Source organism: Rhynchophorus ferrugineus, unplaced genomic scaffold (genome assembly GCF_030347505.1).
Source record: "Rhynchophorus ferrugineus isolate W39M unplaced genomic scaffold, kcgeb_rfMv2 rfM7, whole genome shotgun sequence".
Taxonomy (NCBI): Eukaryota; Metazoa; Arthropoda; class Insecta; order Coleoptera; family Curculionidae; genus Rhynchophorus; species Rhynchophorus ferrugineus.
In genome coordinates this window covers 27,785,112-27,808,734 of record NW_027472586.1, presented here as the reverse complement: position 1 = coordinate 27,808,734, position 23,623 = coordinate 27,785,112, and the positions used below count along the sequence as shown (strand labels likewise).

The window sequence follows — 23,623 nt, the reverse complement described above, 5'->3', positions numbered from 1 at the left end:
TAAAGAAATCACCGAATTTAATAATTAGGTTAGATTGTTTATTAATTATTTACATTAATACTTCGCATTTTTATTAATAGATATTTCTGATTAAAACACCTGCAATAACCTTATATCTACCTTATATACACCATATATGCATCCATTGTTGTCCATATCCTGCACGATCCGACCAAGATAAATAGGAATATTATAACAATAGAAACTTTCACAACTTCCTCATGACAAAATTTAACATGGCATTTGTCATATTTGAAGTGTATTTCTTTGTGTTTCCATACAACAATAAGTTAGACGATTTCAGAACATGTGAAAAAGCTATATACAAGCTAGGAAACGAGCTTCGTATGTATAAGTTATAACAGTTCCAGTTCTAAGTAAAAGGCAATTATTTCTGCAACATAGAAATGGAATAAGAAGAAATGGAACATCATGTCATGAACGATATCAACACTAGATGTACTGAGGGTAATTCAATAATTACTGCATCGCCATATTACAATCACTTAAAACATATTACTCACACAAAATTAGCAGAGTTAAACCATCAAAGCTATAATTTTAAAGGATAACGTTTTCATTTGTTTCAAAGCATGGATGACCTTGATATGTCCCAGGCAAAGCCTTGTTACTTGTTGCTTGTTATGATTCATTTTCTTCTACGGATTAGACTTAATTGTTGATTCACATTATTTAATCAATTGAACATTATAACAGGTCGGGGTACGGGAGGTATCACTAACAAAGACTAACAATGATTCGCTATATGAGGAAATCAACGCACCTTCTGTGTCCTACCCAATCACCACAATTATTAATATCATGCAACTATTCAATTTTCCTTGTCAAATATTTATCCCAATACAAATATAGTTAATATACAAGTTTAAGGATTGAAGAATTTACATAAAAACGATAAAAACGACGAAACTTCTTTACAGTCTAGTGGTGTAGAGGTATCTGGATAAAACTGGAGGTAACTAAAGCCATTGAATACTGAAGTGAAGTGCATTCATTAACTTTTGACACATTAGTACAAATGGTTTCACAAATAAACAGGACAATTCACATTAGGTAGCAGACTCTCCCTGAACACAGTAGCAGAAACTCACTCAACTACCACGGTTTGAATAGAAGATTCTAGATTAAATGCAATAAGGATATGTTTTCTTGAATTATCATAGACATGACAATTCTGGCTCCAAATTTATAAGAATTTCATCTAACTCTTATTTATAGGAGTGTTCTTGTATGAAATATTTTAGTTCCAAAACCTAATTAAACAACGTTGTTGCAACTGAAGCTGAACGTTCAGCAAAAATGAAATACATACAATAAACTGTTACAAAAGTTTTTCATAATTCTGATGCTCTATTGGAAATATCGTCAATGCCAAAGACTTTAAATATAAATATATTTAAATATTGTTTTAAAATATTTTCTTCTTTTAACTTTTAGAAATTATTTTCCATCTGACCCAATTTTTTTGTCACTATTTAAAAGAAAATATATTTTATCAAACATATTATTTTTCTTTATAAATGCAAAATAAATTAATAAAAGATTAAATAACCAGTAGTATTAAGTCGGATAAAGTTCATGAACAGAATTAGTGGCTTTGAACAACTGGACAAGTGAATTCATTATGTCTGCGGACATATACAAGTCATCCATAATACTCCGAGGTGAACCAAATTTCTCTTGGCCCTTGATTAAGAATTTCTATCTCATTCAATGTTCGAATGTTGGAAGCGTTTGATCGTTCTGGTGCAATTAATTCAATGGCTTTTAAAGTTTAATTCGATGCAAGTAGAAGTAGGACAGTGGACATAACTTAAACTGGTATAACTTATTGTAAAGTTATTTAATTTATCGTTAGATTTAAAATAGCTATTACAAAGTTTATGTAACATAAGCCGGAGTATAATAAATGAAACACCTGACTTTTAAAATGAAAACGATTTTTTTAATCATATCAAGTTGCCCTCGAGGTCCCTAGTAATGATGATATATACGAAATTATAATTATTCTACAATTTTAGGATTCCTGTTGAACCGTATATTTGAGATATTTCCATGAAAATTAACCAATGTGAAACAAAGTGGTCATTAATGTTAGTACGATGTTCATTCTAGCATTAAATGTACACAAATAGACTAGATGAAAACAGTTTATATACACTCATTAATCTCTTGAAGTACTAGACTTAAAAACACCAAAACTATTCACATTCAAAGTTTTAAAAAGTGAAAGTGAACTTTATTTTGATCCACCGAATATACTACATACACTCTATTGTGCTGTATTTTATGAAAACACATTTAGCATAAACACTAAATAATGAAGAATGTATTTATTGATAACAGAAACAAAAATATCAATATCTGTCAAAATATTTTTCCACCAAATTCCACTGTCTTATCTAGCAAAACAAACCTTTAAGGCCATTCATTATAATTGATAATAAAAACAGGGCTTTCTCGAGTAATGAATATTTTTTATCAAATCTAATAAAATAAATCTAAAAAAACTGCTCGCTGATGACTGCCTTGAAGCTGCCTAAGTGACGCTTCCTGGTGAGACATTACCACAAGCTCCTTGTCGTTCATCATGTCATTGCCATTCTGGTTGTAACAGGTTAATTGAAAAGTTTCCGGCCTACCATAATAATATAAATTTCTCTGGCAAAATTAGTTTTTTTATTCAACATAATTCCCTTCAAGGGTGATACACGTATTATAGCGAAACAGGCCTCATTTTCGACGATTACCTATTCATTCGACAAACATTTCTTCCCAGCGAGCATTCGAGAACAGGAAATAGTCGCTGGTGAACAGATCTGGAGAATACGGTAGATGAGGAAGCCTAATTCATGGATTTTTTGCCATCGTTTTCACTGACTTGTGACACGGCCTATTGTGTTGGTGAAGGAGCACTTTCTTTTTCTTCAATTGCAGCCGTTTTTCGGCGATTTCATCCTTCAAAAGGTCCAATAATGCTATGTAATAGTCGCTATTGATCGTCCTACCTTTTTTAAGGTAATCGATGAAAATTATTCCATGCGCATCCCAAAATGCAGACGCCATAAACTGTTGCGTTTTCCCGCGCTTTGGAGCGGCTTCATCGTGTGCAGTCCACTCGGATGACTGTCGATTGAACTTCGGAATGAAATGATGAAGCAAATATTCGTGAACGACATGATGTACACGTTCAATTCATATCTTTAGAGTGTCAGCTATTTCACTAAATTTACGGTCATTCAAAGTTATTTTGTGGTTTTGTTTAATGTTTTCATCGGTAACAGCCTCTTTTAGGCCTCTTTTAGGTATTGATATTTGATTTTCCTGAGGCAGTGTCCGGAAAACCGGCATCAAGCCAAGTTTTTGCTTCAACTGTATTTTTTCCCTTCAAAAAGCAATAACAAAAGTTGCTTCACTCAAAATGCTATTATTCACAAACCCATGATCCGACAGCTGTCCAATTTATTCACACATATATTAAGGGTTATGGCTAACTAAAAAAGATACGGATTTAATTCTAGTAGAGCCATCTGTGGGTCGGGACGGGGACTTCTCAATTGATCTGTTGTCAATAGAAGAGTGCGATTAGTTTTTTTCCATCTATTACATAGTTTATGAATGCTCCCCTGAATATAGTCCCCCATCATTTTTCGAACTTCAAAATATATCGAACCAATTTTCCGGAATCCCAAATTTCACACAAAACCTTTGATTGTTTTTTATAAATTAGGAATATTAAAGAATTAGGAACAGGTATAATTAACGCTTATACCGGATGGTTTAGAATTTTAGTCATCTCAATCCTAAATATATCCACTCTAAAGTAGTATTTATGCTGGAAATTAATATCAGGTGGAGCAACCTAGTCGCTTTCTTTACAAATAATGGCACCATTTTAAGGAGCTTGGCTTACAGTTCATAATACAAAATGTTGCAAATCCACCACATGCAGAATATTGCCATAAATATTCTTATATGGCGGTGATTTTGGTATTACACATGGCATTTTCCAAGAAATTCCCTACAAATTAATTGAAAATCCCACTATAATATAAAACCTGTTTTTATGATTTAACGAATAATGAATTTACCAATAAAGTAACAAAAAAACATGTGAAACAATCAAATTAATTAAAAATGAGAGAGGCTATATTAAACCTATACCGGGAATATAAATACAACAGGAGAATCCTGGCGATTTTTCCACTTCCATTCCACACGATCCCGTCATTTTTCCACTTGACTTGCACAAAAAATACGCATAAAAAATAAGCGCCGGAATTGAAATGTTTTATTTTTGTCGGGAGTATCCCATTTATAAACACAACAAAAAACGTAATAAAACGACATAATCAACCAAATTCCAAACCTTTTCTACCATTCGAGGACCCCGTTCGTATAAAATTTCACTTTAACCTATAAAATGCGTGAATAATGTTTCGCACTATAAAATACAAAAGAGAAGTGCCATAAATGTGCAGCATTTTATATTATTTTACATTTTCTACATATATTCGATGTATGCATTCGAAATTCTCGTCGGTATATATCAAATATATATATATATATATATATATATATATATATATATATTCTCCATTGGCGAACTAGCTAAATATTTCAAGGAATGTTTCTAGGCAAATAGTGTTCATTACTGTTAATTAAATAACTTAAGAAGAGTTTAAAATATAAAATCAACCCGATAGAAAAGTTTATATCTTTTTTCACTTATGCTATTTATCATCTTTATTAATTACCACTAGCGATCGCCCTGTGGTCGAAATTCGATCACGGTACGTAACATTAATTAGAATAATAAATGTCTGTATAATAAGACATTTTAAAAATTATTATATGCAATCAACCTCAAGAACCAACACTCACTAACATTTTTTAGATTACATTTAATTACATATAATTTCCATTAAATTCCAATAATCAATAATATATTAAAAAATATAAATTACTACTCCACTGAATATTATAACAAAATATCATAAGTAAGATTATATACAGAACAATAACAACGTTATAGCATAAAATATAAGTATACAGGATTTTTCATTAATTTTATGTTATAATCGTATGGAATATTTAGTTTAGATTTTTCAAAACGTAGGTCTATAAAGTAAATAGTCAAAATAATTGATACACGTTTCAAAGAATAAAATGTCATATAGTCACATATCTTATTGTATTAATAAATAAACGCCTTAATATTTATCAATACTTTGAAATGTTTATAAATATGCTGTATACTGCAGATAAATTTACAGATAATTTTAAACAATCTTTAGAATTACCTCTAGTACAATGATATACTTTGTTTCCAGAAACATATGAATTAATAACAGCCCTCAAGGCAAAACATTTTTATTTATCTTTACCCGACATTAAATTAAATCAAAAGCTGATTTCGAAATATCTAAATATCTTGTAACCAAAGAAAACAGACGATTCTTGTTATTCTCGAATTTTTAAAATATATATTGGGATGAAACTTTTACATATAAGCGGACACATTAAATTTTTTTCTTTACAGAAGATGCAAAATATTACTTTTCGTGCCCATACGATTCTTAATCGTTTTTTAACCAAACTTGTCATAACTCTTTGATAATTCCATCAATGCGGGAATAACCGAAAGTAACACAAAATCTTCACTGACACTGCTTACAACTAAATAACTTTGTTTGATCATGTTTTAAACACTAACATTACGTTTCGAAATCGTTTCAAATATTATATTTAAGGATGGAACACTTACTATTTTATTTTTTAAATTAAAAAAAACCTCCGGCGAGGGCTGATAGTAGATTGTCGGTGAGCCAGACTCTTAGTCCGCATGGCTATCCACTAGGTTTATTTATATATTTTTTGTCACCGATCTGACGGCTATTCCTGGTTGCTTGGTTTATACGTTTTTCGTTTTATTGAAATATATTTATTTGTAGTACATATTACACCAAAATATTAGGCCTAAAATCATTCCTTGATATGAGCTTTAACCGTGCCAAATTTCAAGCCTCCCGGTGCCATCGTTTTCTTCAAAAAGAGAGGTTAAATTTCCAAAGATAAAAATATTATTTGCATTACCAGTTTCACTACCAATTATCCTTACTTAAATTTAGTATCTGCTAATTAATCTAATGAACCAATCTAATTCAACTAAAAATATACAGGTTATGGATCTACACCAACCAAAATCAAACTAAAGGAAGGCATTCAATTCGAGAAATGAGCTCAAAATATCTACCTAGAAAACCAATATTAGCTTATCTCCTATTAATATTCCGATCTTAATTGAGCAGCGTTACACTCAAATATGCAATGTAAATTTTTTGCCACAAATCGAAATCGATATATCGATATTTTTTTAAATAAATAATATGCTTAAATAATATCATATAAAATTTCAACCATAATGAAACAATTTGATTTTTTTTTAATAAAAGCTAGCGTTTGGCATATTATAAACAAACATAAAAATATCTGGTAATCAACTAAATATTCTTGTTAAACCTATCAAAGTTATAAAAAAGTATTCATTCTTAATTATTTTAAAAACTGAGTATTTTTACCTGTTTAGATACGTAAACGCAACCCTGTCGCCAGCCAGATAGGCCGGGTGCTTACCGAAAGACTGAAAGAGATCAAATGTCAAAAGATTAGCTTATCTGAAATTCTTGTTTTCTCTACGTTGCTAGCTCCCGTACTAATAACTGAATGTCACTAAATCATCTAGGCTCTACTGAAAATTGTCTCGAAGTTTTTGAGAAAACGTTACGGGATTTTAAGACCAAATTAGTAAGAATCTAATTCCAGACTATGAGTTTGAGTTTAAAGAGTAATGTTCGAAAATGGCATCTTCAACTAGTAGATGAATAAAACACACCTCTCTGAGCTATCAAACTCTGAGAATATTTGTAAATCGAGTGAATTGTAATACAGGTATCTTGCAGGTAGGGCGAAGCTTGCTTGAAGATCTTCCCATTGCAGGTATCTGATTCAAGAACAAACAATATGTTTTCCACAGTTAGTTAAAAATAAGCATAATACTTTGATCTGTTAATTATTTTCATCGGACTCAACATCAACATTCGCGATGTTAAATATTTATGGTTCAAATCAAACTGTGAGTACTCGTATCAGATTTTTTTATTGTTATTTAATTATTACATTGTTATTATTCATTTGCGGCTAACCTACAATTTGTCTTTATGATAATTTAAATTTAGGTATATAACTAGGAGGACTCATCGGCCCTAACTCAGTCTCTGGTGAAATAATATTTATACATGTCACTGCCGTATTTTTTAATAACTGCTCCTCACTACACAACACTACACAAATATTTTCATGAGAATGGAGTCTTTCCTCATACCCCCTTAGAAGTTTCTTAATTTCTTGACTATAGGTATCTCAATGTCTCGATGTAGGTAGTCAGTCCTGTAGTATTTGGATGCGCCCACAAAACTTCTCAGGACTTTTGACTTTCTGAAAAAATTGTATTTTGTTTATGTTACTCTTACTTATGCGGAGCATCCCCATAATTGAACTCCCTATGTCCATATAGGTTTCAGCATTTGTTTATATATTAGCAATTAATTATGTACAGATAATTGTGATTTTCTTCCAATTAGCTAATACATTTTCGTATATTTCAATTACAGTTATTTTCTTTCCATCTTTATATGTTCTTTCCAGCGAGGTTTTGCATCAACATTCCGAGATATTTGCGTTGTTGCTATATGGAATGATAGTATCCCACAAATTTACTTTCGTTAATACTTATTTTTCAAACTTCTGTCCAATTATTTATATTGTCATTTACCTGTTCGTAATGCGTAATTTTCGTGTATCTTCTTCACTATTGTCTCCGACAGCTATATCACAGTATCATCAGTAAATATAGACATCGAAATATTCTTAATTTGTGGTACATCACAAATGTAGAGTAGATAAAGCATTGACCCCAGGAGACTTCGTTGTGGTACACCTGCTTTAGCTTCTTTTATTGTAGAATAAGCTTCTTTTTGTTTAATTCTAAACATTCTGGCTGAAATGTACGATTTTAGTAGTTCGGAGTGTTGTTTTTGTAACATTTTCTGTATTTTATATAATCGCATATATGCGAAATCTTATCGAAGTTTTGTGCTACATCTAAGAATATTGCAGATCATACTTTTTTACTTTCGTAGGCAGTTTCAATAACATCTGCTATTCTGTAGACCTCGTCACTTATTGAAGGCTTGTTAATAAACCCAAACTGGTGTGTTGGTATTAGGTTTTTCTCTATGATACTATTATCAGATGATCAAGAAAATAAACTATGATCTGTGCTGTATAACAATAGATCTCGCGATTTTATTACAAAGAAAAATGTAAGCTTATGGATATCTGACTACTGATTGCTGTCACATGCAGAACGATTTGCTTGTTCACTTATTCACTTCTTTCTCAGTTATCAAATATGACTTCTTTGGATCGCCTAAAAAGAAAATTCTTGGCCACAAATAAACGGAATGGAATAAATAACTATTATGCTTTTTCATACTCTGAGGAAGTTATAAAATAATCACCTATTCTTGGAGGGTGTAAATATTAGTACAAATTTACCCTTTTTGTATTCGTTCGTCTATATATATAGGCTCTTCAGCTAATACATGAACAAAACACACCTCTTTGAGCTACCAAACTCTGAGAATATTTTTATAAATTGAGTGAATTGTAATACAGTTCATTGTTGGATACACTATGCGAATAGAAATTAATTTAGAAGTTAAAAAATAATTTAAAAATGGTGATGGACAATGTCTTGACAAAGATATCTACTTCGACATAATACAATGCTAAATACATATGATATCGAGATACAATAGTTTTTGAGAACAACTAGTAACACTGAAAACAACATTTGGAAAAACTGGTTATTTTGTCTGATATGAAATTATTATATGCGTCAAAACTCCATTCCAAGAAAGGACTTTAAACAGAATTGTTGTATGGTTTGGAGGATAATATATGTTATCTAAGTATACAATGTATGCATCATGTAATAAATCTCGGGTCTACAGTTTTGCTGGCACATATGCATTATTTTATTCCATTTCTCTATAGTCATTCTGAATATTACTCCTTCAAAATATGGATATATTTTTGGCATCAGCCTTAGATCTTAAAACATGTAGAAAATTATATATAGCATATGTTAAACGGCTTTCTATGAGAAATAGAAATAAACCTTACAATTTTTATTTTTTTAACATTGTTTAATAATCCTTCTTTTTTGTTAATCTTAGCAGCAAATTAATATTTAACAGTAAAAATGCTTACCTCTATAACGAATTTTACTGGCAAGATGGGGCCTCTATTATTTCGTTCCTGTTCGAAGTATCTGATTAGAAATGCAATCTGTCCTGGCTTTGGAATCTTCAATCAGAGTAATAATAAGCAACAATTTGAAATTTATCAAAACAAACAAAGCATTAAAACAACGTTTGCCGGATTATAACCCCTTATCAGATTGTTTTAAAGAATTTTGCAGGCTAATTCGGTTACACGTTCGAGCTTGTCAGACAGCATTGCGTTTCTTTTAACTAGATTAAAATGAGATGAAATCTAAAACGAATGATGTCTAAAACGAATTTGCAAATTTCAACAGGCAAAACATTCATCTTGATGCCAAATGTACAAAACTTCTTAGGGTAGACTATAGTCCATGTTGGATAGTAATCAAGGTAATCCTTACATTTGTCTCTAGGCGTCATAAATTAACAAAAATCAATGTCTGGAACTGTTGATTGGGTTGGAAGTTCGTGTTAAGCGTTACAAATAGTACTAACATATACCAAGACGCACAAGACTAACAATTAATAGATTTGCTCAAAGCAAACATGAAAAGTAATAAAATTCTCTAGTAACAGGGACTTGAAGGTAAAGAACACGAATTTACTTTCCCCATGTCATTGCGAGTATATAAAACATAAACTATGTGCATATATAATTTATTATTCTTCATTAATATTCATGCGAAGTATAGAAATGCAAAATTGTGCTGAAATATTTCGGAAAATCAAAATTTATAACGTAATAGTGCACCTTACGTTTTTATTCCATGAAGCCAAAAAGCAAAAGTTGCTACTCGATTTTGCGAATTTAATAAAGTAAAACCATTATTCAACTAGGCCCTTTAAAACTAAAGTAAATACACACAAAGAGGCAATTTCGTGTCTCGAAACGGAAACTATATGCCATATGCACCGGCATATTCGCATTTATGATGAAATATAGCATTCATAATAATATTTTAGGAGTACTTTAAGTATAACGCTTTCGTAAAAATGGAAATATTCATACATTAAATGTTATGTAACGGTACGAATACAAAAAGGGCAAATTTGTACTAATATTTATACCCTCCAAGAATAGGTGATTATTAAAAAACTTCACCAGAGTATGGAAAAGTAATTTAGTTATTTAGTCCGGTTCTTTTATTTGTGGGCAAGGATTTTCTTATTTACGAAAAAATTAATGAATATCAATTAGTAGTTTGGTCCATCTCCGCTTACTACTTTTTTCCACCTCTCATTTATGATGGCGATCCAAGGAACTAATATTCGATAACTGAGAAAGAAGTGAATAAGTGAACAAGCAAATCGTTCTGCATGCGACAGCAATCAGTAGTCAGATATCCATATCTGGACCATTTCAGGTTTTATTACTAAATGAATTCCTTAACAAAGCATTAGCCGAATACCGCAGGTAATGAATACGTTAATTTGTGCATCAAGAGTTAAAGTGAATGCTTCTTAGGATATTAAGTGTTATAAAACAGTTTCATAAAATTTTAATTCCTCATTTGCTGGTGAGTTGCTACTTCACACATGAGACAAAGTATAAAGCATATCTTAGGTGAAAAATATAAATAAAAATTAAGATTACAAAATAACTACATAATTTGCATAGATGGTACACATATGATACATAGAAGAAATTCTGAATGAGCAACATTATCTATGTAAACATTTTAACGCATTGATTAATATTAAAGTGTTTATTGATTAATGCAATAAGATATGTGATGATTGCATTTTATTCTTTGAACCTTTTATCAATTAATTGGTTATTTACTCTGTAGATCTAAGTTCTGAAAAATAAATAGTAAAATTAAATATTGTAAATATATTTCTTTAATATACATATCCAAATTGTTTAAAATACATTACCTAATTGTCTTCGTTATTATTTTAATATACATACTAAAATCAAGCATCAATTTCAAAATTGAAATATTCACATATTCTCTGTTTTAATATAAAAACATATATCACTTAATTTATTATTCCGTACTTGCTGTTATAACATGAATGTAAAATAAGATCATGTATACTTTTATTTGATGCTCTTAAGTCATTATAGTTCTGAAAATAATATTCCTTATGTTACTTTGTTGTAATGTTCAGTGGCGTAGTACTTTACACTTATTAAATATTTTGTTTATGATTGAAACTTAAAGATAATTAGATTTAATTAAACGCCATTAAAAAAGTCCGTTGAAGATACATATTTTACGTATAATTTACGCCTGACACATAGGTAGCGGTACTAGAATTAAATCCATATGTTTTTTAGTTAGACCTAACCCTCAAAAGATGCGTGTATAAATTTAACAGCTGTCAAATTATTATTTTGTGAATTATAGCATTTTGAGTGAAGCAACTTTTGCTATTTTGAAAAAAAAATGGATAAAAAGGAATTTGCTTGTTAATAAAATATTGCTTTTTGAAGGGAAAAATACAGTTGAAGCAAAAACGTGGCTTGATGCCGAATTTTCGGACAGTGCCCCTGGAAAATCAACCATCAGGGATTGGTATGCTAAGTTTAGACGTGGTCAAATAAACACCGAAGACGGTGAACGCAGTGGACGCCCGAAAGGAGTTGTTACCAATGAAAACATTTAAAAAATCCACAAAATGATATTGAATAACCGTAGATGGAAATTAAATGAAATAGCAGACACTCTAAAGATGTCAACGGAACGTGTATATCATATCATTCACGAATATTTGGCTATGAGAAAGTTCTGGGCAAAGTGGGTGTCGCGCGAGCTCACTTTTGACAAAAAACAACGACGAGTTGATGATTCGGAGCAGTATTTGAAGATGATCAAGCGTAATAAGCCCGATTTTTTGGGTCGATATGTGACAATGGATGAAACATTGCTCCATCATTTCACTCCGTAGTCCAATCGACAGTCATCTGAGTGGACTGCACACGATGAACCCGCTCCAAAGTGTGGGAAAACGCAAGTCGACTGGCAAGGTTATGGCGTCTGCATTTTGGGATGCGCATGGAATAATTTTCATTAACTACCTTGAAAAAGGAAGAACCATCAATAGGGACTATTACAGAGAATTATTGGACCGTTTGAAGGACGAAATCGCCAAAAACGTCCGCATTTGAAGAAATATAAAGTGCTACTTCACCAAGACCGTGCACCGTGTTACAAGTCAGTGAAAACGATGACAAAAATCCATGATTTGGGCTTCGAATTGCTTCTTCATCCACCGTATTCCCTAGATCTGGCCCACAGCGACTATTTCCTGTCCTCAGATCTCAAAAGAATGATCGCTGGGAAGAAATTTTCATCGAATGAAGAGGTGATCGCCGAAATTTAGGACTATTTTGAAGCAAACGACAAATCGTACTACAAAAATGGCATCGGAATGTTGGAGGGTCGCTGTAATCAATGTATCACCCTTGAGTTAGGTTGAATAAAAAATAAACTAATTTTTCCAAAAAAATATGGTTTACTATGGTAGGCCGTGGACTTTTCACTTGACCTCTTACAGACCTTTATTATTTTAATTAATGTTTTGTATCAAATACCTTTCTGGTCTTATATTGAAAATGCCATGAAAACAGGTTTTAATAACATATAATTTTTAAAGTAGTCCTTTTACACTATTATGGGAGAAATATGATCAACTTCGATAACAGGGCGATCACTGGTACGTAATAATATTACTAAAAGTTTGTTATTATTTCTCTCAATTTGAAAATGCAAGTAACATTCTCACTACTGCGCAGAGTCGAGGTTTACACTCTGAAAGTAATAACTAACAAAATATCACAAGAGAAATAATCTATCAACCACCTGCATAACAATATCAATAGGAAATACTCAAAAATAGGATATTTTTAATAATCGTATCCCATTTGAATACCATCTGAAATAGATGGAATAACTTTGGATCCCAATCCTATCCTGGGACAACGTATCGTCCGCAAACTGTCGCATTAAATAATCGTTTCTCCCGTTGCAGGTTCTCCAGGAAACCGCTTCGAGCAGCAACGGCTGACGTTACGAATTCATCGGGGCCGAGGTAGCTCCACCAGAGTGCCGCACGGTTCTCCCAACGGCAGTAGTTACACGGCCACGACGACTAGCAGCGCCTCGCCCAGTCCCCGCAGGAATCATGAGAGAACGCACGAGAGGGTCAAGATTAGCGTCAGTTATCCCTCGAACGAAAATTTGTCGTCGGCCACGTCTTCGCCGCAGCTATTGGCGGTAAGAGGTTCTGACGTAAATGGCCACCATTTTCGAATATAACTAGACACAAATGAAATCTGACATTTTTTTTAATACCCATATTTTTGAGGTTCTAAAAATATATCCACTATATGTAACGAAAAGGTTGTGGTTGTCCTTATTCCCCCGAGAATCCGATATAAAAAGTGTTATCTAAGAATAAAATATTACTTTTGAAGGATGTAACCTTTTCTCAGTTTAATCACTGTCTATCGGACAATAATTTTTAATGATTCAAGATTGACACCTTTATGGAACTATCGACTGAAAATAGTCGAAACAGTCGATAGTCGCAAAACAGTCGGAATAGTCGGTAGTCAAAAAAACTAGCGACTAAAAATAGTAATTACTATTAATATACTAGCTGACACGGCAGACTTTATACTGCCTCAGTCGATAAATAAAAGCCCTAATTATCCCCAATTAATAAAAAAAAGGCTCGGTATGAAGGAATTTTTATTATTTTCGATTATTTAGACATGATGTTTCATACTTAAAAAACAGAGTTTTCCTGAAATACTGGCTATTGATAAGGTTTCAATTAGTTATTTATAGACACACACACAGTTATGATACAGTTTATTAATGAATTTAAAGCTTCCTGATAAAATATATTTTTTGTTTTGTTTTGTGGTGCGTAAATAAACAAAGATGACGGTTTTCCGACTCGCGAACACACGACTTATAATTGTCCATGCGCGAAACAGGGAAACTCCAAGTTAGTTCCGCAAACTTCCAACGACTGGCCTTGAGACTGATTTACGGTCATGGCAAAGGCCAGTCTTGTAACAAATGATCCTACGTTTAACCTCAAATTGAGAGGTAGTAATCCAGGCATTTCCAGTGAATTTAAAAACTCCATGGGATAGTTGAATCCGTCGTCATGGTTCTTAACGGTGTCGACTGATTTGAAGGAAACCAACTGTCCCGCAAGAAAGTTCTGAATGGTTGCAATGGACCATTTTCTAGATGGACTGCCAAATGGACTACTGTAGGGTGTCTTGCATGGATTGCAAATGAAAAGATACGCCAAATTGCTTCGTTTCTACTTACATAGCGACCCATCTGTTACTCTGATATTTCGTCATTTGCATTGGTTACAGCGAAGACGGCCATATCGCTACCTTTGTTAACATATTTATATATGTACTTTATCGACTTCACAGAGTTACAATATTCCACATTAATGTGAGTCCCAAAAGCTTTGGATAATATTGGTGAGTATGGCACCATCCAACGATTGCTTATATCAAATTTTTGTCCTCTTAATTTCACAACTACCGATCGCTCAGTGTCCGCAACTGATCGCCGTCGATACAGTAGGTATCTACCATTTCCCGTTATGATTTCAGCAATCAGATCTTTTGGGTTTCGCTTGGAACACTTGCCGTCGACCATACAGGGTAAATTGTAGTTGGAAACTCCACAAGGTCCATGTATCATGTATTTGGTAACTACTGCATGCAATTTTGGGTCAACTGTGGGAAAGTGGGCATGAAATTGTACTGTAAATTGTACTATATGTGTAGTGTCAAATGATGTCATCTGGAAACAGCTGTTATATTTCTGAATGTTGGCCAAGAATTGCTTAGAATCATTTCCAATCCCAGAAACTAAAGACCGTAAATGATCTGGTGATGGAGCCAATTGTGGCAATTTTACTTTTCCTCCAGCATAACATAATCCAGTAGATTCACCACTGTATTTAAACGCCTTGCAATATTTTGCAAATTATTGTCATTTACCCAATTGTTACCGATTTGTTGGCACAATAATCTATTACTGCATCACAGTGGAATGCAACTCATTCCAGGATCACAGAAGCACTGTGTCTGCGGAATCGCTCAGTTTCATTATGTCGTTCTTGCTGCTGTTTTATTTGATGTGCACGAACTCGTTGCATTCTAAGCCTATCTACTTCATTGTCACTCTCTAAAGAACACAATTCTGACATAGCAATACGACTATTTTCTTGATCTGCCCCTCTCTGGTCATCAGTGCGGTTAGAACGTTAGGTAGCTCTTCGCGCATCTGATTGACTGCGACGACCTAAGTCAGGTCGTCTTCTGTTGTGTCTTGAGACTACTTGTTGCCTAACTCCTAATGATTATGTAACCTTTTCAAACGCTTAAGTCAGATTTTCACCGAGTACTACTTAATTATAAATATTAATTAAGTAGTAAATTAAAAATATTAAACTAAATTATATAATTTTTCTCCAGTTTTTTTCAGAACATTAGAACTGTGCTTGTTTTCATCACTAAGATCACCCAAAACAAACCTTAAAAGTCGAAACTATCACCTAACTTATTTATCATTTAAATCATTGTGTCCATGAACAACTAATGTCTTTCGATGTGTTTAAACTCCACCTGATATATAAAATTTGAATATCCAGTATATATTGATTAGTTAACGCAACATTTGACACAATAAAAACAGGGGTTTAATATCGATATAAAAATTTAAGAATAGAAAAAATGGGCCGAACACATATATAACAAAAAGGTTCTAGTTGTCTTTATTCCCTTGTAAACCTGACATAAAAAGGGCTAACTAAGAATAAAATATTACTTTTAAAGTTAACCTCAGCTTTGGACACAGTATTGACAGTTTTATTTTTTTTAATGCAGATATTAAGAAATAAATAAATCGGAACATCAATAACTTCGCGAAATAGATGTGAGAAAGAGACATCTAATTGTAAAAAATATTTTATTTTATTTTTCAATGTTTTTCAAAATACTCTTTAAGGAAGTGATGACTTCCTCATCTGATTTATTTTTTAAACCTCGTTTCGTTTAATAGATAACTCTAACCATCTGAATTAATGATTTATCTACTTTAGAGTTAATTCCTGAATAAAATTCCTATGGAATTAACAAAAATAACCTTAACATTTTGTTAACAATTTTGAACTTAAACTCTCTTCGAAAATGGACACCCAAATTATGGGTAAATATAAGCGTTGGGAACTTTCATCTGAAAATAGTGGAAACAGTCGATAGTCGAAAGAGTCGATAGACAAAATACTATTTTTAGTCAAATGCGAGAATATACGAATTCGTTCCTATATAAAATATGAGAGAGTAAAGGACAGAGATAATTGCTTGGACCAGTTTATTATTTTAAATGTGATTATTTTTTCCAACGGTAGTATAAGCGAGACGGCGATGTGAATGGCGAAAAGAAAAAAATCTATTAAGAATAAATAATATAATTTTAAATGAAGTAGAATTACTTTTATATTTAAATGTTCGGTGAATCTGCCACGAAAAGCAATCATCCTGTTGACATATATATTTAATGCCTGTTTAAGGCTGAAGCATGTCCCAGAATGCTTTAAAGTGGCACAAATAATTATGCTCCAAAAATCTGACAAACCTGCAAAACAAATCGAATCTTTCAGGCAACAATATCAGATATCCAGTTTGGTTTTCGAAATCACCATTCAACAATCGATTAAGTGCACAGAGTAACTGCAGCTATTGAAAGAGCGTTTGAAGAACAGAAACACTGCCCTGTAATATTCCTGGATGTCTCACAAACTTTTGATCAGGTTTGCCATTTGGGATTAATCTGAAAGATGAGTAAACTGTCATCGCGTAACTATTATCAACTGCTGTAGTTATATTTATTCGGAAGAAGACTATCGCACGAAATGGCATTCTCGACATTTAAAAATATCTCGGCTGGAGTTCCACAAGGTAACGTCTTAGGACCTCTCCTGTATTTGCTCTACACTGCTGACATTCGAACAACAAAAGAAACACTTCTTGGAACCTTTGCCCACGACACAATTATTATGGCAAAAGATATATCTCTGTCTAGGGCAATAGAAAAAGTGCAAGTAACAGTCAACAAAATCTACATATGGACGAAAGATTGGAAAATTCAACTATACTGGTCAGTCGGAAGATACCCTCAACTTGATCTAAAATCAAAGAGGTTGATCTATTATACAATTATAAAGCCAATTTGGAGCTATGGGGAGCAAATATGGGGTTGCACTAAAAATTCAAATCAACTAGTCATACAACGCTGTCAAAACAAGGTTCTTCGATTGATTACCGCTATGTAACCAATAAAAAACTGCACTGGAATCAAATGGATTTGCGAAGCTATCCAAGATTTCGCCTTGAAACACGAAAGAAGATTACTAAATCATACTAATATGGAAGCAATACAACTGCTGGACAGCGCGCAGGATTCAGCCGATTATATAAAGTGTATACATTTAGTGTAAACTATAGCTAAAAGTTATTAATTGATAAGTAATTATAATTTTATAATTGAAGAATACATACTGATGTATTTTCTCGCACTCGTCTTGCTTGTTAATTAATCCAAGTACATAGGAAAAGTAGTAATATTTAATTGTAAATTAAGATTGTACTAATTGTATCTAATAAAGATATTATAAATAAAAAAAATATTTAAATATTCTGTGAATCTGTAAAAAGGAATGGAATAATAATCCCACAAATGTTTTGTCGTATTTTAATATGTTAATTGCTATTTTTAATTAATAGACTATAATCAATATAGATAATACAATAGAACTTAAACAAAACCTATAACCTAATGATGTACAATAACCATCAATACCAAATAAAAATTAAACATATACCTAATCATAGAAAAAAACGAATCCATGATATAACTAAAATGACGGCACCAAAGCCTTTTTAAATAAAATAAATGTTTTATTTATTAATGAACGGAAATATGTTTCAATCACTATTCAAGAATATAACGTACATCTTCAGATTCTCTCGCATGATGCGATTTCTTGGACTTTTAATAATTTGGTCAGATTTTGAAGAAACTGATTCCGAAAGGATAGATGTTGCGGGTATAGCAAAATATTTTAAAGGTAAATGATATAATACAAGTAATATCATTTTATAACCTTGCCAAATGCCAATCTAATGGGTTTTCTAATCGCCCAATAAGTGGTATTTCCAAATACTGCTTAATTTGTAACGTTGTTGTAGTACCTGGTGTAATTATTTCTTTCATTCTAGCTAGATTTTTTTATCAAAATGTCTTCAGATGTAATACATTCTTCGTCAGTATTTGTGTCTTGAGCTTCGAGTTGTACTGTATTTATATTTTTGAAGTTATTATGGAAGATATTCCTTTTGTGATAATTCCTTGTATCGTCTCAGCATTGCTTGTAATACTAAATACTGATTTTTAAATCGATGATTGCAGATAGCAAAAATTGAGAATTATTTTTCAAAATATTCTCAAACCATAGAACATTTCGCTGAATGGATCATTCTACTGAAAAGTTATAAAATAATTAAAGTAGATTGCAAAAAGATTTCACTGTCTTACCTGCTGATAAAATAAATCTTACCCAAAAAGTATCGCGACCATCATTATTTTCTTGTATTTTTTAATAGCCGCGAAAATACATTGATGAATTTTAAATAAGAGATTTCCTCTCAGAAAATTTATCTATTAGAAATATTTACTATAAATATTGAATATAGTTTATCGCCTCTTTAGGGTTAATATCTTTTCTAGGAAATTTAACTGCAACAGCAAAAACTTCTTCAAATCGTTTCAAATCGACGCAAATTCTAGAACCTTTCGAATCTAAATATAGTTTTCAAGATTTTAGGAAAGAAGTTTTGACAACCAAGAAGCTTGAACATAAGTCGAGAGGGTTAAATCAAGACAAGTCAATCAAAAAAAAATTTATGTATTATTGCCATAAAAACAGTCAAAATTATATTACTATTTATTATTTACAATTTTAAGCTTTTTGCCCTATTACATTAATAATCTTGACAAATAGCGTTCCAAGATGTTGCTCTATTAATATATAGTATACCGCTTTTTACAAGCAAACTACCAAAAAAAATCATATAATAAATATAAATCTATAGACGTGTTCCTAAATTCGGAAAATTTTTGTCAAGGTCATGTATAGGACGACAGAGCCAGAATATTAAAAATCAGTTGAATGAAACTAGTAAAACTGAAAATGTAAACTAAAAGTGCACGACTTAAACAGTCAATATTAAAAAGTAGTTAATTACTAAACAGTCGATAGTCAATTTCTGTCGAAAGTTTCCAACACTAGTAAATATCTATAATATTAAACGATGCACAAAATATATGTAATAATATGCACTTGGGATAGTACATTATTTAGTTTACGCTGCCTAGGAAAAACATTTAGCTTTCTTTATGTACACTTACACTCAAAGCATTACCATTTTATAGCAATACTAGCGACCCATGCGAAGCCGGGGCGGCTTCGCATGGGTGCAATGCTGATACTAAATTAAATACACTACAGAAAAAATATGAACGTTGTATATAAAAACATAGCGGCCCGCTCGGACTTTGCACGGGCATAAAATATATATGTCTATGTCACTCAATGAAAACATGATTAAAATCGATTCAGTATTTTTGGTTCATTCATTACTGCCCTTGGCCTGCACGCATTAAATTTGGAGTAAAACAATTCCTCTTCCCCTATACTTACTATGAAGATTTCCTGCTATCTTTGGAATATCTAAATTCATACAATTTTTATTACATTACACATTTTTAAACGCAAATTTTAAATTTGTAATATCAATTTAAATTGTAATTTGGAAAATATTTGTTTAATTTACATGCTGTAAGGAACCATATTGATCTATATTAATTGCACACTGTATTTAAGGTACTTAATTCGATAAGGATTAATGCCGTATTGCTTAAAATAGCTTCGTAAATAAGCCATTTTCTCACGTAAAAAGCAAACAATAAAAATGGTTAATGTGGGTTATCCCTAAAAGATAAACATATACCATCGCGGACTTTTTTGTAGACCTTTTTATGGTGTACAATACTGTAGTACATTAATTTGATCTAACTCGTAGGGTTAGGCAGCGTTTTTGCTAATTGCTAAATAAGCCTAAAAAAATAGGTTAATTTACGACATCGCGTTTGAAACCTCTAAAATTAGCAATGTTGCCTTAGTATATTATGCATGTATTATACATATAAACCTTCCTCTTAAATCACTCTATTGAAAAAAACCGCATCAAAATCCGTTTCGTAGTTTTAAAGATTTAAGCGCACATAGGGATATAGGGACAGAAAAGGCGACTTTGTTTTATACTATGTAGTGATTTTAAACCAGTAGATTTCGTAACGATTTGTCTTATTAAATAATATCTCAGTGATATTACTGAAAAATTACAATATAAATAATTACTACTTCAATGAGTAACATTATTCAATCCTAAATTAGTATAAATAAAAAAACTAAATATTCTCTCATTAAAATTGATTACTGTATTATTAGCTTTATTTACTCACTCGATACTATGTGATATGATTAAAAACACTTAATAGTATCCAAGTCTAAGTTTTTATGTAGATCATTTTTAGTACCACGGCGTATTAAACAGATTTTTTTCAGATTGTTCTTCTTGCCACAACCCCATAAGTGGATGCCAAATATCCATATGAACTTAAAGATTTATTTATATAACAGTACTTTCTAAATATTATATATTCCTCTTCTTTCTTTAAACTTTCCAGCATCGGTTTGGGTCCAATATCATAACAAAATATTTTGCTGCAATGACACTTCATTATTATTTATTCTAACATGGATGTGTTGGTTTGACATGTCTTGTTTGTAAAATAGATATGACCACAGTAATAAAGAATCACAAATATATTGATTTACAATAATAATATAGAATAAACTTATTCTAAAATAAATATATTTTTAAATTACAGTCTGATCGTTATGATTTTAGTAGGAATAAAAGCAGAATATTTAGAAAACAAAAAGGTTTAAATCAGATACATTCAATGATAGATGTTCTCAAACTTTTAGCAGCTATGTGGAAAGAATAATAGCTAAACTTATAATAGCACATGCAACTGAAATGTTTTATAAAGTACTTTATATGAGTTTAGATATGCTTTAACAAATTAAATTTTTAATCTAGATATTTTTATAGCTTGTTTTAGTTTACTTGACTTCCCTGACAACATTTTAGTCCATACATTATATGTAACACATGGGCTGAAAATTCCGAAGCGTAACGAAGAAAACACGTTTTGTTTTGTTCATAATTGGTTTTATTCATCAACGCATTGTCCATCAAGAGTCACCCAATCACTCCAAGGTCGCTCTAACATTTCAATACCATTTTTGTAGAATGATTTATCTTTTGCTTCAAAATATTATATTATATTATATTATATTATGTATATATATATATATATATATAATTATATATTATATATTTTGCCGCCACCAGTTGCTGTCCACCCAGATGACGACCGTTTTGATTCCCGAGTAGCGCATCCATGTTTCATCCATTGTCGCATATTGATGGAAAAATACCAGTTTGTTACGTTTAAACATGGCCAAACATTGATCCGTATCATCAACGCGTTCTTGATTTTGGTCGATAGTGAGCAAGCGCGGCAACCACTTTTAACAGAGATTTCTCATAGACAAATGCTCATGCGGTATAAAACCAATACGTCCTTTTGCCATATATATGATGTAAGCTAACTCATGCAACTTCACTTTTCGATCATTTAAAACGATTTTGTCGATTTTTTATGTTTTCAGTGTTACCACCTCATTTCGACGTCAGCTGCTTTCTGCACCATCGATGATACTACGACCGCGTTGGAAATCAGCAAACCAACAATTTATTGTTGTTTCTGATGGAGCTGAGTCCTTATATCACTTTTCAAGCCATTGTTTCGCTTGAACGTTATTTTATCCTATTAAGAAACAGTGTAAAATTAACCAATTATTGAAATATATGAAATTGATCCGTTATTTTGAAAATAAGAAAAGTAGTGTCACTCCTAGCACTATAACACTAACAAACTGATGAGCAAAATATCGTAAAATTTTGACAGCTTTCTTTTGAAGGTTAATACTAACTGTAAAAGTGGTTAATGCAATAAAACTAACTTCGTCTATGTGTTAGGAGCGGGACGTTTCAGCCAAAATTTTACTCTAAAAATCTAATAAAATCACACTGTTCTGGAGAGGTATCGTTCATCGAATTATTTTTTCAACAAGAGACCAGATATTTAATATTAATGAAATTTGTCCTTGAAATCAATTTTTTGTAGAAATGACTTTCATTCCATTTAAGATAAAGCAAAAATTGTTATAAAATAGTTTTATAAAATTAGTCATCGTGTATATTGGCGTAAACAGATTTAATTTAAATTAAACTTTTTCTCCATAGTTAGATCCAGCTGTTAATTGTATTTACCGACATTTCCAGTTTCATTGCCATTTTCTCTCTATTTCTATGTATATTAGGTAAGCCCTTCATAACGCTTTCAAACTCAAATGATAACTAACTAACAACTACTTGAATATCCCGAGAAATGTTATCGTTAGAACCAGTAATATACTCGTCGTATTCAACAGAGAAGACTTTACTATCTATTTATTTTGATCTCCAAAAGTAAACTAATAACACCAAATTGTCTAGTACAATCAATATTTAACAATTCAGCTTGGTTAGTTCATATTGGCACGAATCTAAAACGATTAATGATTTTGATTCAATATCTTCGCTCGTTGGAAGTTGTTCAAGGTATTTTTCCTCAACTCTACTGAAGCTCCATACAGGGAGCTATGCAATTAGTTAGTATACTATATTGTAACTAAGAAACATCACCGATGTACAACAGGTAAAGGACTGACCCAATCGCACTACCCTACGGAATACTCGCTTTTGTTTATTTCAAATCCGAATATATACTATTTTAAACCTTAACCTTAATAAAACAATTTAACATCTTAAATAAATTAAAACAGATCAAAATTGATGATATAACAACTACTTACTCAATAAATGGTAAAATAAATAACGTAAATAAAAATGGAAAACGTACCTCAGCAACCAATTTTCAATGACAAAGGTGAATTTAAAAATATACATGATATATAATAGGGATCGGTGCTCATCGCCACTGATATTTTCAATGTCAGATAAT

At 31.7% G+C, this 23,623-nt stretch overlaps 1 protein-coding gene across 2 annotated transcripts in view; it reads left to right on the top strand.

Annotated features, from left to right (window-relative positions):
- Positions 1–23,623, top strand: part of Oamb (Octopamine receptor in mushroom bodies) — a 342,242-nt gene that overhangs the window by 296,523 nt on the left and 22,096 nt on the right. For both annotated transcript variants that reach the window (XM_076409535.1, XM_076409536.1), the window contains one exon: positions 13,350–13,594. In XM_076409535.1, the coding sequence (XP_076265650.1) occupies positions 13,350–13,594 (245 nt within the window). The remainder of the gene's footprint in view (positions 1–13,349; positions 13,595–23,623) is intronic.